Source organism: Mus pahari, chromosome 8 (genome assembly GCF_900095145.1).
Source record: "Mus pahari chromosome 8, PAHARI_EIJ_v1.1, whole genome shotgun sequence".
In the NCBI taxonomy this organism is placed as follows: Eukaryota; Metazoa; Chordata; class Mammalia; order Rodentia; family Muridae; genus Mus; species Mus pahari.
Window position 1 is genome coordinate 110476745 of NC_034597.1, and position 14509 is coordinate 110491253.

Sequence of the window (14509 nt, forward strand, 5' to 3'; positions counted from 1 at the left end):
AATCTTACAAAAGTAAAAGAAATAATAAAATTGTAAAAGAAATGAACAGATATCCATACATCACTCTACATGGGCAGACAAACACAAATTTCAGCCTTATAAGTGAACAATGATAGCAAAGATAGGGTTAGGGTTGTTAGGGTTAGGGTTAGGGTTAGTGTTAGGGTTAACACCCTTTTGCAAGCTGTTGTGTGTTAATAGACTGGAGAATTGAGAGGCAGTGTCATATTCTTGGCAAGAGAATTAAATAAGAAAAGTATTAGAAGATAGGTGCTTAATCAACATTTTAAAAACTTTGACAGATTTAATTGACCACAGCAAAGCAATTCACTTGAGAAATATGGTTTTTTTCAAAATCATCTCTGTGGACAGACATATTTTTTATTTGAATGTTTTTATCCTTTAAAATGTCTATATTTGTCATGAAACTATAAGAAAAAGACAAACTTGCAACTTGCAAACATGAAACTATATAACAATAAAGCTTAAATTAATAACACAAATTTATTGTGACAGGTAATATTTTGCTAACACTGAACTTCAGTAAAGCTTTAATTTTACATACAGGAATGGAATGTCAAACAGGGCTTGCTCAGATCTGTCTTTTATGATATGCATGTTGGAGAACTGCATGCTATCAAATAATGAAACTATGGTCTAGATTTAAAGTCATAAAGTCAATAGTTGGTGCCAGTCGTTTAACTGCTACAATCAAGATAACGAAAATAAGTGGAAAATATTTAAAGTTTTGTTAAAAACAACCAGATCTCAGATTTAATGGAAACATCAGCTAATATTTAAACACAATTTTAATGAGCTTTGATGTTCTGACTTCTTCAAGATAATATTAGCAATGCAGAATAATTAAAGTTGACACCACATGTTCATCTACTATAATTATTCCCAGTTAAAAGCAAAGATATACTTATTCGGTTTTTAATTTTAATTTGCCATTTCTTATAGGTTGAAATCAAAAAATGTTCTTTTAATTTTGTAAGCAGTTAACTATTCAAGTGTTAGGAGAAGTTAAAAATGCTAGAAGTACTGAATCTATAGTTTTAGAAACAATCAAATTGCAAATAATTTTTATTTTTAAAATATGAATTCAACTTTGAATATTCAAAATTCATTCATTTTGTCCTCTTCATGGGGAATGAATTGATCACTTCCATATCATGTTTATCTCTGTTCTTTTTATTTTTAAAGTGTGCCAGAACAATTTTCTTGATAGAAACTCATATCCCAATCTATTATATAACTAAGAAACAAGAAGGCTTACTCTAGGAAAATACGAGGACCAGAATTCCTATTCCTAGCATCCATATTAATGATGGGACTAGCAGCACATGCCTTATAACCCCAGTGCTGGTGGGGCAGAGACAGGTGGATCACAAGACCTCACTGGCCAGTCATCTTGGCCAAAACAGCCAACTCCATATTCAGTGAGGGGTCCTTTTGCAAAAAACAAGATGGAAAGCAATAGAGGAAGACATCCCAATGTCAAACTCAGGACCACACTTGTACACGCACAGGCAAGGACCCCCACTTACATGTGTACACACAGCCATGCATCACAAACAACAAGGAAGAAAGAGTTAAAACATAATAGTCAACGCAATATATGAACCTGTTTGAGTCCTGCTTCAGAGATAATGATTTTTTAATCTAATCGGGGGAATATAAACATTGATTAGGAGTTAACCTATCTTAGGAATTAGTGTTGATTTCACCTTATACAATAATGATGTTTTGGAAAGCAAATAGAAAATTTTCAGCAATGCATAGAGAATTATTTCTGGAGTCAATAACAAGATTTTCTTTAAATTAAAATATGCTCAATTGTTGATCTTTATGCAGGCTATGATTCATATTTTTATAATAAAACATTAGAAATGCACATCACAGTGCACTGGCTGTTGTGATTCTCTGTTAAGGATAAAATTGCAACAAATGATGGATAAAGAGAAGCTAAGAGCTGATACCTCAGTGTATGTCATAAATCACTTTATGAAGGCCTCTCTGTCCTTGCATGGGTTCTAGAACCTCCCCAATACATATGAGTCAGATTTTAATTTAAATATGTCATTTGTAAGCATGAAAGCCCTCACTATGCCACTTTCTAGACAGGACAGTGTAAGCTACTCCTGGGACAGCATCTTTCCATATCTCAATCTGTAAATATGTTGCTGCAATAGAATCAGGATTTTGTGCCAAAAAACGGTCTCTTTTTTCTTCTATTTTACATGTATTAAAAGTTTATTTTTATTTCCCAAGGGTACCAATCAGACATACATATTCTTTTCTTTGCAGTTCCTAGATTCCTATTTCTCTCATTTCTTCTTTTTATTCTATCTTGAAAACAGCCCAGGTTTATGAAATTCAGCTTAATGTCATCATGCCGCTGACTTTATCATGTGACATTTATCTTTTGTTCAGCAAATACACAAATTTTGAAGTGCCTTCTCTGTAACCGTGGTAATCTGTGGCTTTAGTTCTGTAGGTGCACCCAAACCTGGACTCAGGGGGCATATACTTAGAGCAACTAGCTCCTTTATAGGCATCAAGGGATATAAGGCTGTGTACAGTATAAAATGTAACTTACTTTACAAATATTCTCGTGTGACAAATCTCTACCAAATTTTGGAGTCTTTAAAATTTTCAATCTCAATAAAGTAGAAAATACAGTGTATTTGGACATTCATAGAAATACATTATTGAGTTGATTAAAATATTCAATGTACTTAAATGACAAGAAGACACTCACCTTGACAATTCCCCGTATGTGCATCTTTGCTATCATCTCTGCGGTATAGAGGAACATCAATAAAGTGTCCAAGGTGAAGGTCACATACTGAAGAGGAGGATAGTGCTCGAAGGTCATAGGTGTGTTCATGCACACTGAGATGACGCTGATGATGGCACAAATGCGCAGCAGAGAGTGAACCCACTGCCACAGAGGCAAAAGTTACTTTGTGACACCATGACCTGAGACCTTTGACTTGTCTTAGAAAACACACTATTTGGAAAACATAACAATTAGGTAGCTTCTCAAAGCAGCTTACTTTCCACATGAACATATCAGGGTTCTGAAAGTTTAAGAAACATTCCTGAAATGAAACATTAATAGAGCTATACCCAAGGTTAATTTGAAAGCTATCAGATCACTTTGTGTGAAGTTCCTGTTCTACTACATAGTGTAGCAGTTCACTCACAATGGACCTTGATGTAACATTGTTTTCTTTTGTCACTGTGAAGCACCCAGAGCTAGCAGCCATGTTCTATTTAATGTAACTTTCCTAATACATTACAGAATAGTCTACCATGTCAGATCATAAATGATTTTTAAGTGGACTGATATAAAACATTCCTATATGTACAATTTTAACAAATGTGTCACTATAATTTCCCTACATAAAATAACATTTCTGGGCCAGGGAAATTTGGCTTTTAATACAAGCCTGGGGACTTGAGTCCAATTCCTGTTACCCACTGTTAAAGAAGATACTAAACTTCAAAAAGCTGTTTTCTGATCTCTACACATCTACCTGCACAGAAAACACACACACACACACACACACACACACACACACACACACACACACACAAATAAAATTTAAGTCATTTAAAATCATTTCTAAAATTATCCTTGCAGAAAAATAATAATGAGTGAGGCCATCTCTTTTTTTTTTTTCAGAGAAAATAGTTTGTACATATTTAGCCTAGAATTTCTTTTAAAATTTAAATTTTTTTCATTTAATTCTAGATACACATTTGCTGCCTAAAAATTTTAATTAATACTAAACTAAGTAGAAAAATAAACAATAGCTATTATGTTTAATATATCCCCATACAATCTTTCATTATAAAAGTAACACCTAGGATAAAAAATGTTAATTGCATCTATATGCTAACGTCCCAGAAGTAATGTTGCTACTGGATTACTCAGGGTGCAGTTTTCAAACATAACTAAAGTGTTATTTATTGACTACTACCTTGGATATACATATGTGTGTATCTGTGTATGTGTTTGTGGTCATATTAATTCACTAATTTCATGCTCCTGAATCAGGGGTATAGCTTGATAATAGAAGAATCATGTGTCTCCATAAACCAGCAAGCCCTTAAGCTATAAGTGAATGGTTGGCCGAACACTGAGGAGACTCAGACAGACCCTGCAGGGTGATGTGTGGAGTCCAATGTCTGACAAAGTATAAAACTATTTACATAAAAACATAGCCCAGAAATTCCATAGCACAGAAGACACGTACATTTCAATGAATTTTAAGGGTTGATAGACTCGTATTTTCAAACAGGAAGTTCAAAAAACCATTCAATTTATGTCAGAATGTAAATTCAACCCTATCTGCATTTCACCATATCAAGAATCTAATTATCAGGAGATTTAAAAGATGGGTTATTTCACAATAAATTGTCTTTAATCTCACAGAATTTTAATTAATCATTAGTAATTTCAGTTAGTGTCTGGGGGTTACACATAAAATTCCATCTTCCAAAGTTCTTAGAATATTGTGAATGAGAGAGTTATCGAGAACTTTACCATTCTAGTCTGTTTAGTTCTCTAAATATGAATAGAAGACTTACATCCAAAAATGCTGGGCTCTGGGCATATACAAATAGAAGTATAGGCAACTCATAATCAGTCTGTAGGAAAAGTTGTATACATGATGAATGCACTTGCCCCTCAATATCAGTCCCCACAGAGGGTACCCAAATATGAGGAGCAGGGTACCTTCCACAAATGAGTAATGCTTGTATAGCTTACATATATACTCTGGTATAGTTTAAACCATCTTAGGACGATTCATAACACTTAAAATTATGTACAATCCTGTTGTACTAATCACTTTCTGAAAAACTGGGAAGGGAAAATACACACATGTTCACTACAGATCCAAGTTCTTTTCAAATATTTCCATTCTGTGGTTGATCAAAAGTGACTACAGAACAGAGGGCTGTCTCTGTGTATGTCTGCATGTGTGCTTATATTTATAAATAAGTCTAACATCGGATAAGTGGAAAGAAGGGAAGTTCATTCTATCTGTCTGAGGAGGTGGCAAATGAGGAGGATATAAAATCCAGGTGGCCCTAATGGACAAGGGAGATTTGGCTTATTAAAGGAGTTTCGATGGGACCTTAAGAGCCAGACCGTATGCATAAAAGATACTATTACAGATAAGCCAAACAGTATAGGATACCAGAAGATGTCTTCTAAGGCTCCAGTGGATGATCTAGAGACACAGGAAAGGGTGGTTGCTGGCCAGGAGAGAGCCTGCTCACAAAGAGCTGTCAATGTAGTGCCATCACATTTTAATTTAGAGTGGGAGTCCCAGGGATGTTTCAACAATTACAAAGCAGAAGGATGTCATCGGAGAGTGTAATATACAAAGACACATGAGCCTGCTATGAAAGTCTCCCAGGATCAGGCTAATGAAGCTTAAGAAGAAACCAGCCTGGCCATCTTTGTCTTTCTTAGGGGAGGAGAAGGCACTGGGAGGGCCTCGGGTCAATTTGCTTCATTATTTAAGCTATGAGTTTAAGAAGGAAGTCATTCCTATTTTGCTCTATAGAGCTGAATTCCCAAGACTTAAGAGTGAACTCCCTTGCTCATGCAGTGATGAATGGCATAGCAGCTCTTCCTCTCATGCTCAACATCCATGAACTTGTAAGACACTAGGCACATGTTCTGAGTCACAAGATTTGAATCAAAGTAAAGACTGTTCAAAAACAGACACTCTTTCTATAATCTTATCCACCTAAGTAAATCACAATTGAACATGATAAAGATCGCATGTAGTTAAGAGTAGTAACTCATCTTGAGTCATCCTGGAAGTGCTATTATCTTTACATTGTGTGATCTGAGGATAATGTATCCAGAGCAGGGTGAGGATGGGATGGCAAAGTATAGACCTCTTGTACTTTCTACATTTTTCTATGGGAGACATTCACAGCAGCCCCTCATCTTTTTAATTTAAATCATACCCAAAACAATCACCAGACTCCAGGACTCATTCAATTTCCACTGTAACTCAAACAGTTAAAAGCCAAAGAAATATGAGTTTTGAATTAAATTTTCCTTATATCAACATGTGCTTTTCCAAACTTCAGAAAGGTGACTTACTGGCTTATTAATCCAGAGTATGTCAGCATTGTCTGATAGAGATTCATCAGGACCAAAGTCAGTAACTGGCTGGGCTTCCACCCTGGAACTCTGCTTTCTTTTGAGCATGCTGAAGTTAGCTTTGGGAGGCAGGTACAAAAACACAGTCTGGAAAAAAGGAAAATAGAAACCCTTATTAGCCACCTAACCTACTTCCTTTCCCATCAAAAATATTGAGTCTTCATGCATATGTTATGCAGTGGTAGATCATACACATGCTCTATGGTACTGTATGTGACAAATGTACATATCTAGATAATAGAAAAAGAATGAGATAAAATTGATATATATCCAATTTTTCTCTTCCAATCTAATAGAAAACCTTGTATATTTCATAAATAGTTTAGAGACAGCTGGTGTAAAACAACCAGAACAAAATGACTTGTCTCATAGGAAGCACACACAGATTACTAGAAATTTCTTTGCTCTATGAGGCTGCAACCATGCCACAACAGGTATTTTTCCTACTTTTTTTTTTTTTTTTTTTTTGAGACAGGGTTTCTCTGTGTAGTCCTGACTGTCCTGGAACTCACTCTATAGACCAGGCTGGCCTTGAACTCAGAAATCCACCTGCCTCTGCCTCCCAAGTGCTAGGATTAAAGGCATGTGCCACCACTGCCCTTTTCCTACTATTTTAATATGTCATTTACATGTTTCTATCGTTCCAGTAATAATTCCAAAGCAATCTTTTATTCTTCTCAGAAAGGCTAAAGGCCACAGAGAAAAGGGAGAAAAGCTCCAGCAGTTGGAAGCTTTGTCATTTTTGAGTGCAGTTGCCTTGCTCTTCTAAAGTCAAATCTTCATCAACTGCACTAAAGTCAACTTCATCAACTATACACACACACACATCACCATCTACAGATGTTGCTACTACCTTCTAAAGTTAGCCGCCACTTAAGAAGGGCCTACTATCCATTAAATGACAAGAGAAGCACGATATAAGGACTGTCTGTGTTCAAGACTCAGGTGCCTGACTACCCTTCATGTGGGACAAAAAAGGGGTCCTGTGTCAGCTCGGGGCTAGGGCCTCTGTGCGACAGGGGCAGAGAGTTTGACTGTGTGGACCCCAGGCAGCTTGGTAGGGGGTGGACTGGTAGAAGACCCAGCTCCAGGGGTGAGAAAGGCACAGTCTGGGGTCCCTGCTGACCTGCTGGAGTTGGACTCCAACTCTCAGGCATCACAGACACCATTGGGTACCGCGAGCCCGTTCTGGGGTCCCTGGGCTGCACAGAGGTTCTCACTTTGGGACATCCCAGACACCATTGTATGTTGCTGAGAATAGAGTGAGGCAGACTCTGGCCCACCCCTGAAGGGAAAGGAACTGGCAGGAGAGAGGTCCCACAGGTTCAGGAGGGAGGGAGGGAGGGAGGGAGGGAGGGAGGGAGAGAGAGAGAGAGAGAGAGAGAGAGAGAGAGAGACTGGCATTAGCCATGTGGAGGGGGGGGAGGAATGGGGTGAGGGGGAGCAGGAGGGCAAGAGAGAAGCAAGAGAATAAGAGAGCAGGAGAATGAGAGGTAAGAGAGCAAGGTGGGGGCAAGCAGCTTCTTTTATAGTGGGCTGGGCCATCCTGGCTGTTGCCAGGTAACTGTGGGGGCGGAGTCCAGACAGAATACCAGGAGCTTGGGGCATTGCCTTAGGCCACATTCCTCTCTGTAGGGGGGTGATGGTGAGGGGGGTGGGAGGTTGTAGCTGTGACAGGAGGGTTAATGAGAGGAGTCCAGGAGGTGTGGCCGAACACCTGCTGTTCCTTAGGGTCACAAGGGTTCCAGGCCTGTGCTCTAGGGACCAGGCTGTCTGTGCAGAGCTCACTGCCCCACACCTTCAGACCAAAGAAATATACCTTACTTGATTAACAACATACACTGAGCTTTCTTTATCTGTTTCTGGTTTTTTAGTCAGGGTTTCAGTCTATAGATCTAGCTTGCCTGGAACTCATTAAGTAGTTGTGGCTGGCTTTGAAATTTTGGCAATCCTTAGTTCTGTTTTCATTCCTTTGCAAAATCCTGTACAGTATAACCAGCACATTGGGTTCAGCCTTTTACAAACATGGCCCCACACTGAGATGTGGATGCTCTCTAGATTTAAACAAGAAGGATAAGATGGGATTGAGTGTTAAAAAGAGAGATGATTATGTGATGAGTTTTGCACAAGTATCTCTCGGTGCATTTAGTAGTAGATTTTATTGAATTTTAAAATTGGTCTGACAGAGAGAACAAAGCATATTTTGGGGGTTGTTGTTGTTGCTTTTCAATTTTGTTTTTGTGATTGGGTCTTGCTATATACTCTTGCTTATATAGAACTTGCTATGTAGACAAGGCTACCCTCAAACAGTCAATGCTCCTGATGGTGCTGTCTCTCAAATACTGGGAGACAGGTGTTCGCCATCATGCCTGGGTCAGAAGAGATACCTTGATGTTTTATGTATGCATAAGAAATTCCAGCCTTGAGACAGGTGACAACTTGATTAATGCTATCTAAGCAGACTTGAGGTTGAAAACAAGTATGATTGTGAAGCCTCAAGTGTCAGGAGATGGCCATGGAGTGCTCAGCACTCTTAGGAGCACAACTGAAGGCAGGAGACAGAGGACAGCACTTTCCAGGCAGGAGACAGCAATGGGGATGCTAAGTCAGGAAAATGTAGCCATTTCAGTACCAGGAAATCCACTTACTCACTTACTGCCTGGTACTCCAGGGAGTTGGAGGAAAAAAACTCATCAAGGACAATGTGTTTCTCCCCTTAGATAGAAGAGGAACAATACGCATTTGCAAGGAGTATAAATATATGCACTTCCAATTTTCACTGGGAAAGAAAATAAAATACAGTTCAGAACAAGAAATTTTGACTATGCTTCTGTGTGTTTGAGGGTCTACTGTTCTTTATTATATGTTTCTCCATCCATCTGAGAAGCTGGCTTTCCCCAACTCTCCCATTCCCAGAGGAAATCAAGCTACTTGTCTTTAAAGTGTGCCTAGGTAGTTCCAAGCTGTTGTTACTTTGAAAACGGAATTTAAATATGGGGTTTGCAGTAGGTTTCAATAATTACTTTTATTTTACATAATTTGAGTTAGGGACTCTTGATATCCCATGGAAATGTATGCAAAATATTCAAATGATACTTTTTGTCTGATTTACTGTGAGTTGGGGGTAGGTGACATCTGGTAGCCTTAATTTGAGATGTCTATTAAATGACAGGCTCCTACTTACTCAGCTAGTGGTTGCAAAAATATTTTTGAAATTCTTTAAAAAGACAGAGGAAGAAAGTGATTCTATGAAGGCATTCAAATGTTAAACAAAGAATTTTAGAGAAACCTAACCCCTATCACTTTTCCACAGAGAAAGAAGAGATTGATGGACATGAATTCCATGCACCTTTTATTACCAATATTCTACCTGAAGAAGAATTGAATTTTGACTGATTTATAACAGAAATATACATAATTTATTTTTAAGTATCCAGTTGGCTATATTTGATACATCAAAACAGTTAGACTATAACTGAATGACACCAGCTGTCTGTCACCTCATTGATGTTCTTTACAACCTCTGCCAACACATCACCAAGTCTGACAGAGTCCATGAAATAATCTGTCCAAACTCCAAAGAATCTACACACACATTAAAACTTAACAAGTAGCTTCAGAATCACTGGAAGTTTGACTATTTCAATAATATTGAATAGTACATAAAATATTCAAGCAATAAATCATCATGATTAATGCATATATGATTCACAGAGAATGAGGTAGCATGTACAGGGCCCATACAGATCTGGGCCAGATGGGGTCCTAGAGCTTAAGGGAGAAGTGAGTCTATGCCTCATCCCTAACCCAGAAGCAATATCCAATTGTTGCTGCAAATAAAAATTTAATTTCTTCTGAGAGATTATCACTGGGGAAACAAATTACTCTTAAGGGCAGTCTATATACTCAGCAGTAGATGGCCAACAGGAAACAAACTTAAAGGTAACTCTAGAGCTTTCTTGTCTCATAATTTTGTGTCAGGGCTTTTTCCTTTTCTTAAAGGTAATTTTATTATTATCCCTGAGAGGTCTGCTTGTTTTCTAGTGAAAAACAGAAAGGGATGAATCCAGATTTGGGGATGGAGGTGAGGAGGTGGTGCGAGGAGTAAGAGAGGGAAAAACCATAATCAGGATATGTTATATGAGAAAAACAGTCTGTTTTAAATAAAAGAAAAAATATTCAAGTGATAAAATAAATTCAAGTCACAAATGCACAATGAATCATATTAATTTGGGGTTGTTTGTAGCAATTTTCCTTTGCACTAGGTGATGTTAGACACCCTTGTTCATGTTTAGTCAATATAGCAGAGCACAGGAGATTATTATTACGCTGATATATATTTATCCTAGGTGAGCTTTCTATTTTGATGGAAACTGCTTTTGTGTATTTTTTCCTTATCACTATTATGCACTAGTAAATCAATATATCTATTTTGTTTCCAGTAGTTTCCTTGATAAGGCAGTGCACCAGGTTTAAACATCATGCCCTTCAAAAGTCTTTATGTTTATTAGAAGTTAATGTTTAAGTTAAGCTAATTTTAGGAGAGGCTGCATAGTTTCAACATGTACATTGACAAATCTTTTTTACTCATAACTACCTCACAGCAACTCAGAGAGAAAATGTATTCTGCTTAGTTGCTATCATTAAATGTGAAAAATCCAGTTAAGTTATGATAGCAAACTTTATCTATTGTAACATCTTTTTCTTATTTGATTTATACCTTCTTGTCAAGACTAAAATGAAATTATTTTGTTTATTTAAGCTGTGAGCTGTTTGCAACACTGTGGTTCATTTTTTCTTCTTGGAGATAACAGACATGGACTTTGAGATTTTCTATCTTCTGAATCATGGTTTAAAAGATTGTCCTTTTCTAACTATCCCAGTTGCTCTACTCAAAGCCTTCAAAGTCCTCAGCTAGCTACAATAAAATGAAATGTTGAGGAGTCATTTAGTAAAGGAGATTACAACCTCCACAGTGAAACACTAAACATTGGTTAAAGAAATTGAAGGAGACAGCAATAAATGAAAAGATTGCCTATGTTTATGGATGATTCTTTCTTTATGTTTTTCATTACTCATTTTATTTTTTTAGATTATATATAACAGCTTTTCATCCTTCCCATTTCTTCCCTCAAAACCCTAAATAGACTCTTTATTCACTAATTGTTACATGCATATATGTGTACTATAAACATATATATTCCTAATGTAACTGCTCCATCTGAGTGGTGTCATTCCTTAGCTTCCTGAACTAAGAAATGTTATATGAACACTTCTACTGCTCTTGGAATTTCAGCTTATCTTGTTTCTCTGTTATTCCTTTATTCACTTATTCACTCTTCATTCAATCACACAGCAAATGCTTTGTATCCACCCTGTGTCAGGTACTACAGCATGTGCTTAATTTGTAGGAAGAAATTTAGAATTTAGAATTCATTTAAACTCATATTTCATGGAGAATCCTATGGTTCTGCCGGGGTTTACTTTCATCCTTGCACTCACCTGCTTTACAATAATTGGCTAAAAGCACCATTATTTCTCATCCTCCAGCCTTTCTCTGCTACTCCAAAGCCTTCATCCAGCTGTGCTACCTGCTGCCAATCTGCTATTCCTAATTGCCTTATTTAACGCAGAAACATTTTCTTAATGTCTGTGTATGATTTGTTATAACTGAAAGATTTACCATTTAAATAGAATGCTTTAAACAAACACCAGCTTGGTAAATTCATAGCACGTATTTTATATAAGACTTCCTGAAGAAGGCAGCCATCCTGATTTCATTCTCTTCTCTAGGTGGTATCATATCTGCTAATGCAGGGTCATAAACCACTACTGATATACACGAATTCCTCAGTCTTCATGTACACAAGTGAAATTATTTGCCTATCTCATCCAACACACACCACTTAACTGTGTACGGTTAATGTGTAGTTCTGTAGCTCTGCTACAGTTTGAGCAGAAATGTTAAATAACATCCCTCTAACTGCTAACTATAAATCCACTTTAATGCTTTTGGAAGAACAGCCATCATTCCTTCCAACATCTGTTTCTCTCTTCTTGCTACATAATTATACTGACAAAACAAACAAAAAGCAAAAGTAAAACCGCAACCATTGGTGAGTGGTATAGATTTAGCATTAGACAAAATTATTTAATCTTCTCCCCATAATGCCTGAGTGATATATGTTCCTGATATAACAGGTAACACAGCTGAGTTAAAGGTAGGGCAGGTGGGAAGGCAGAACAGCTGATTAATTGAAAGAAAGTCTCTCCCACGCCCACCCCCAACATACTGGCTCCTTCAGTCGTCTCCAGCTCACTGCTAACTCTATCCTCCTGAGACATGGGAAAGTAGATTTGCAGAATGCCTCTGAAATATCAGGTGAATGAAGACTCATGCACCACGCCAAGACAATTCAGTTTAGGCCCTTCCTAATTTCAAATACTTAAACTTCAAGTTAAGTTATTAAATGCACCCATTTTTATTTCACTTTATTTTTGTCAGCACAAACAGTGCTAGTTTTGTTATAGGAAAATTAGGGAAATGAATAAAATAAATTAGAGACAAATATTAAAGTTATTAGGAATTCCAATTCTAGGGACTCAACCATTTTTCTAAATGTTGGCTACACACATGGTGTGTCAGACATTGAGCTTCAGGAAAAGCACTAATCAGGTATGTTCTTTTTTCCCTTGGGACGTTATCTTTAGTGATGTCCTTATTCTTCAACAGGACATGAATTTTATCTTTTAGTACTTATTTTCACATACATATTCTATTCATCTAGTCATTTATTATGGATATTTTCAAACACTTCTACTACATTTTTTATATATATTTCGAAAATCTTTCTCTACCAATAGATAGGAAAGGATATAAAATCCTAAGCAAATAAATCTCACCTTCAAACATACAAGCAGTGAAACCTAAAAACAAACCACACAGACTTGCACACATACACATGCAGACATAGACAAATGCTATGTGAAACATGGAAGTTTTCATAATAAAATCATAAGCTCATTTGGTTCAATTCTTTCCAGATTATATTTATTCCCATGCAAAAGCAAACTCCTTTCAATTAAAATGTTTATTGGAGGCTCGTTATGAACCAAAAACTGTCTTAAGTATATCATACACTAGCTCACTCAGTACTTACAAGAATCATTTTATAGACCAATGAGATTAGTAATAAACTTGACCTAGTCTGTAGAGCCAAGACAATGCAGCTCACAGAACTACTAAATCAAAAATCAAGTTTTTATTTTTTAACATACAGCAGGATTAAGATATTTTTTAAAACATATTTGGGGTTATAAATTCCTCACCTATTACTGCTTGTGAAACCATGCAGGCATTCTTCATATCCTAATTCTGAATTTGATTTTTACTATTTNATTTACTTTATAGTTGTTTTTCACTACTGGTCTATTTTAAATGTACATTAATTTCTTTAAAGAAAGGTCAATTTTCTCATCACTAATCAAACTGTTGTTTTTGGTTTCTGGCATCATTACCCACTTATTTGTGCTTTTTACTTACTTTTGTACTTTTAAAGTAAATTTTTACTTTTACAGTAAATCCTAGAAATGATCTAGTGTATTTCAAATCACATTTTCTCTAAATTTATAAGATGAGGGGGAAGCATTTACTCATTCCAATCTGATAAACATTTATTTCCTACAGTTAGCTTTTCTTGTCATAAATTTTTAACTGGATACACCATGAGTATGCAGACTGAGAAATAGATGCTTATAACATGAGGCACAAGGAATGTGTATCTGTCTGCAATGGTTGTACTCAGATATTGAAATGAAATTCAGTGAAAATAATCCATTAGTCAGATCCCCAAATCCACACCAAGAACACAGCCACTGCATTTCTCTATGCAATGCCCTCTACTCTTTGATATGAGATGGTCAGATGAATAAATGTGGCTAAACAATTTTGCTCTTGTTTATTGTTCAAAATTTAGGGAAGCACAGCATCTCCAAGGGAAATACAGATGTTATCAATTAGAAGTGTACTTGATAGGTTTAAAAAACAGTAAGGACAAAAAGGATATTTTTAAGTAAGAAAAGTGTAGAAATGAAGGAACTAGGGAAGGAGAACGAATATGACCAAACAATATGCATTGCTTAAAATTCTCAAATAATTAATAATAGTGATAATAATACATAATTACTAATTGATGGTTGTTCATTCCATAAGAGGATGGGGTCAGAGGACAATTTTCTGATGTCTGTTCTTTCCCTGTTTTATCCTGGGATGAAATTCATGTCACCCGCTTTTTTTGACCAGCACCTTTA

General features: G+C 36.6%; 1 protein-coding gene across 3 annotated transcripts in view; it reads right to left on the reverse strand.

The window, feature by feature from the left end:
• The window catches only part of Nalcn (sodium leak channel, non-selective), a 302398-nt gene that overhangs the window by 275625 nt on the left and 12264 nt on the right, over positions 1 to 14509 (reverse strand). For all 3 annotated transcript variants that reach the window (XM_029541616.1, XM_029541615.1, XM_021204107.2), the window contains exons 2-3: positions 6140 to 6286; positions 2765 to 2947 (exon numbers count right to left, since the gene is read on the reverse strand). In XM_029541616.1, the coding sequence (XP_029397476.1) occupies positions 2765 to 2947; positions 6140 to 6247 (291 nt within the window). In that variant the 5' untranslated portion in view covers positions 6248 to 6286. The remainder of the gene's footprint in view (positions 1 to 2764; positions 2948 to 6139; positions 6287 to 14509) is intronic.